General features: G+C 35.1%; 1 protein-coding gene across 3 annotated transcripts; it reads left to right on the top strand.

Moving 5' to 3' along the window:
• The first annotated feature begins 656 nt into the window (after positions 1-656).
• LOC145640577 (uncharacterized) lies at positions 657-3325 on the top strand. Of its 3 annotated transcripts, none has more exons than XR_014114962.1 (6): positions 657-892; positions 1738-1899; positions 2009-2128; positions 2225-2268; positions 2359-2844; positions 3080-3325. XR_014114962.1 is itself a non-coding variant. In XM_081691927.1 (6 exons), exons 2-6 carry the CDS (start codon positions 1753-1755, stop codon positions 3090-3092), a joined length of 450 nt encoding a protein of 149 aa, XP_081548053.1. In that variant the 5' UTR covers positions 658-892; positions 1738-1752; the 3' UTR covers positions 3093-3325. The 3 variants fall into 3 exon arrangements, 2 of the variants coding, with proteins under 2 accessions (XP_081547981.1, XP_081548053.1); XM_081691927.1 differs by having other exon boundaries at positions 658-892; positions 2359-2484; XM_081691855.1 differs by having other exon boundaries at positions 2359-3325.
• Positions 3326-4290: the final 965 nt, after the last annotated feature.

The following is a 4290-nucleotide window of genomic DNA, read 5'->3' as shown; positions in this document are numbered from 1 at the left end:
AACACCCTACAAAAACCTCTCAACCCCCTCAAAAACTTCTGAACCACAACCACAAACCACTGAACACTCTACAAAAACCTCTTAACCCCCAAAAAAAACTTTTGAACCCCAACCATAAAACACTGAACACCCTTCAAAAACCTCTGAACCCCCTATAAAAACTTCTGAACCCCAATCACAAACCATTGAACACCCTTCAAAAACCTCTGAACCCCCAAAAACCTCTGAACCCCCAAAAATTTCTGAAACCCCCAAAAATTTCTGAACCCCAACCACAATTCACTGAACACCCTACAAAAATATCTGAACTCCCTACAAAAATCTCCGAACTCCCTACAAAACTTCTGAACACCAACCACAAACCACTGAACACCCTTCAAAAACTTCTGATCGGAACCCTTACAAACCTTTGAACTCCAATCCACTAGTGGAAAATTTCTCATTCGTAACAGGCTATTTGTAACGGGCAAAGCTTTGCCCGTTACGAATACTAAATTACACGTAAATGACCAAACTAAGCCCAACTTATGAGAGGAGAGCCCAATACTTGGCTTTTTAGGGTTTCACTCCCCCTCTCTCTCATTAGTCCCTTACGCCCTCCTTTCCGTCATTCACCTCTCTCTCTCTCCTCTCATCTCCTCTCTCTCTCCGTCATTCACCTTTCTCTCTTCTCTCTCCTCTCCTCTCCTCTCCTCTTTCTCCGTCATTCTGTTGGTTATTGTTTTGGTGGTTTACTTAAGCAGCGATTGCGTTCATCGATCTTGAGACGAGCAACTTTACCGGCTACTTCATACAAGAGCTCCCAAGCGGCGTCGTTTTTGGGCGGAGGTGTAACCGGCGGTGACGGAACTCTTCCTCTTTAGATCTAAGTCGTTGAACGAATCGATGCTAGGTAAGATTTTTCTCTTTGTAATCATCGAATATAAAGTTTGAAGATTTATCAGTTTGAATGTGGTAAATGATGATTGTCTGAGTTGATTCAACTTTATTTTTTGAAATTTATGTTGTTTTTAATTGATTTAAGTTTCTTAGTACTGGATTTTTGGGATATTTTGTGCTGAATTTTTGCAAATTCAGGATGATTATTGTCTTTTTTTAGATCTAAAGTTTCTAATTTTATTTCAATTCTATCATCATTTTGTATTTTAATCTCCTCAATTATTTTTAGCTCTCTAATTTGAGTCCTTTCTGAATTTTCATCTAGGTGTTTGATTCTTAGTGTTGATTTTAGGATTTGTGATTTTATATTGTTTATTTCAATGATATGAGGATTTTGTGGTGTAAATCTTGTAGATCTGTAAATTTATTTGAATTTTGAAAATGGCTATTTAGTTTTGTTGTTTACGAATTTGAATTTCTCTTGGAAAAGAGATGCGATTTGGTAGTTATGACTTTAAATTGGTGAAAAACTTTCTGATTTCTTAGATCTTTAAGTAATGCGCAAATGTTCGTAGTTCCGAAGCTTAATTATGCAATTTGGGTTTATGAACTTACTATTTGGGATTAATTTGATGTACTTGCTTGATGTCTTGATCAATTTACCTTAAACTTGCAACACATGCTTAAATTGCTTATTGTTTGGGCGTTTTGCTACCTAATTTATGCTTAATGTTATCTTGCTTTTGAAGTTGATTATGTTAATAGGAATGTTAGAATTAATCATTTAATCATAATTGGTGAAATTGTGGAAAAAGCTGTTGCATTTCATATTTTGATTTAAGATTCAAAAAACTGCAGATAAACTGTAGATTAATGGCTGCTGAGGCTGCTGCTAATGCTTCGGCGAAGAAGCTTATAAGAGTTGATATCAGTTCAGGCACTGTTTGTCCATGGTGCTTTGTAGGCAAAAGAAATTTAGACAAAGCTATTTTTGTATCAAAAGATCAGTTTGATTTTGAGGTTTATTTCCTGATACCCTTTTACTAATTTCCCCCAATTCTTTTTAAATCACTTATACTCGTGTTGTGTTCTATTTCGTGCTTGTTTAAGTCATCAGTTTGTATTGCAGATCAGGTGGCACCCTTTCTTCCTAAATCCCTCTGCCCCAAAAGAGGGTATGAACAAGAGGGATTTTTACAGACAGAAGTTTGGTGCGCGATCTGAACAGATAATAGCGCGAATGACAGATGTATGGCAGAATATTTATTAAGTCGTTTTTTTTTATTTCATTAAGACAATTTATAGTTACATTTGGCTTTAACTCACATGCCGATTTGTGTTGCAGGTATTCAGAGGACTTGGTTTGGAATACAACATTGATGGGCTTACGTAAGGAATTATCATATATAACTATATAAGCTTTTAATCTTCAACTCTACTAAATAATTTTGGCATAACATTTGGGATTTATGTATGTAGGGGGAACACTTTGGATAGTCACAGGCTTATATATTATGCTGGCCAGCAAGGGCTCGACAAGCAACATGATCTTGTTGAGGAACTATTCTTGGGCTACTTCACGAGGGCAAAGTACATAGGAGATCGGTATGTCTGTTTTCAAAGCATTTATTATCTTCTCTTTGTAGTTTGTATGCATGCGTGATGTTTCTAAATTGCACGAATTGAGCGCCTTATTGCCTTCATCAAGTATTGATCTCCATGTGTTGACCGTGTTTTGAGACTCTAATATGTTCACTGGTAACTGTCAATAGTCTGTCATCCTTCTGCAAGAAAATTGGTTACATATCTAACAATGTGTTCTGTAGCTACTTATATATATGGTTGGATAGAGGGTTTTGGTATAAAAAAAGTTGGTTTACTGTTCCATCTGGAGATTTAACAAATTTAAGCAGAATCTCTAACAAGACTGAAGCTAAGCAAGATTGGGCTCTTTGAAAACACAAAGTAAGTGATTAGAGATTTGTATTAAGGAAGCCTTCCTTGGTGAAATCAGCTTATTTTTTAAAAATTTTGATTTTTTTATAAATCAGCTTATTTTATGTAATTCAATTATTTTTTAAATTTTGATATATTTTTTTTGAGGGGCTGATTCAATTATGATTCAATGATCTTGTGGATTTTGATATTATTTTTTTTTTCAATTATGTTAATTTTGGTTCGTTGAAATTATTTAATGTAGGTGGAGCATATAATATCTACACAAGGGAGCTTAAGACTCAACGTCTCAGAACACAAATGTCGGGATAAAACTTGTTTTTATTACAATTATGATTTGTTTTTGCTCTTTTATTAGTCTTAGTGTTAAGAAACTTGCGACATTATATGAGCAAGTTGATGTATTTTGCAGTGATATTGAATATATTTTTGCTTATAGTATATTAAATGTGTATTATACTTGTGTAATTAAAAAATTATTTGTGTATTATACTTGTGTAATAAAAAAATAATCTGTGTATTATACTTGTGTAAAAAAAAAATAAAATTATCCCATTATTTGATAAAATGATCCAGCATGTGCTAGCACGTGCTGGATTTTTTTTTTAATTGCATCAAACACTATTCGTAACGGGCAGATACAATGCCCGTTACGAATAACCCGTTATTCGTAACGGGCAAAATAAATGTCCATTATGAATAACAAGTTAATCGTAACGGGCACATGAAACGCCCGTTACGAATAACGGGTTAATCGTAACGGGCACCTGAAACGCCCGTTACGAATAACCATTATTCGTAACGGGCACTTTAAACGTCCGTTACGAATAAGTAGTTATTCGTAACGGACGGTGCCCGTTACGAATAATAACGGCCATCCGTAACGGACGCTGCCCGTTACGGATGACCCTTTTTTGCCCGTTACGGATGAGGATTTTTCCACTAGTGATCATAAACCACTTAACACCCTTCAAAAACCTCTGAACCCCCTACAAAAACTTCTGAACTACAATCACAAACCACTGAACACCTTTAAAAAACCTCTGAACCCCCAAAAACTTCTGAACCCCAACCACAAACCACTGAACACCATACAAAAATATCTGAACCCCTACAAAACTTTTGAACACCAACCACAAACCACTGAACACCCTTTAAAAATTTCTGAACCCTTACAAAAACCTTTAAACCCCAATCATAAACCACTTAACACCCTACAAAAACCTAAACTTATGAACCCCAACCACAAACCACTGAACACCCTAGATTAACCTCTGAACCCCCTACAAAAACTTCTGAACCACAAACCACTGAACACCCTTCAAAAACTTCTACACTTGAAAACACTGCTCAGAATGCCAAATGTTCAGATTTATAAATTATAAAGTAGAGAATGCCAAATTTTTTAATAAAATTAAAAATACATAGATTTAAAACAAAAATAAGTTCATAAGT

This window comes from Chenopodium album, chromosome 1, assembly GCF_948465745.1.
Source record: "Chenopodium album chromosome 1, dcCheAlbu1.1, whole genome shotgun sequence".
NCBI lineage: Eukaryota > Viridiplantae > Streptophyta > Magnoliopsida > Caryophyllales > Amaranthaceae > Chenopodium > Chenopodium album.
The sequence above is the reverse complement of the archived record's forward strand: the minus strand, read 5'-3'. Positions and strand labels throughout refer to the sequence as shown.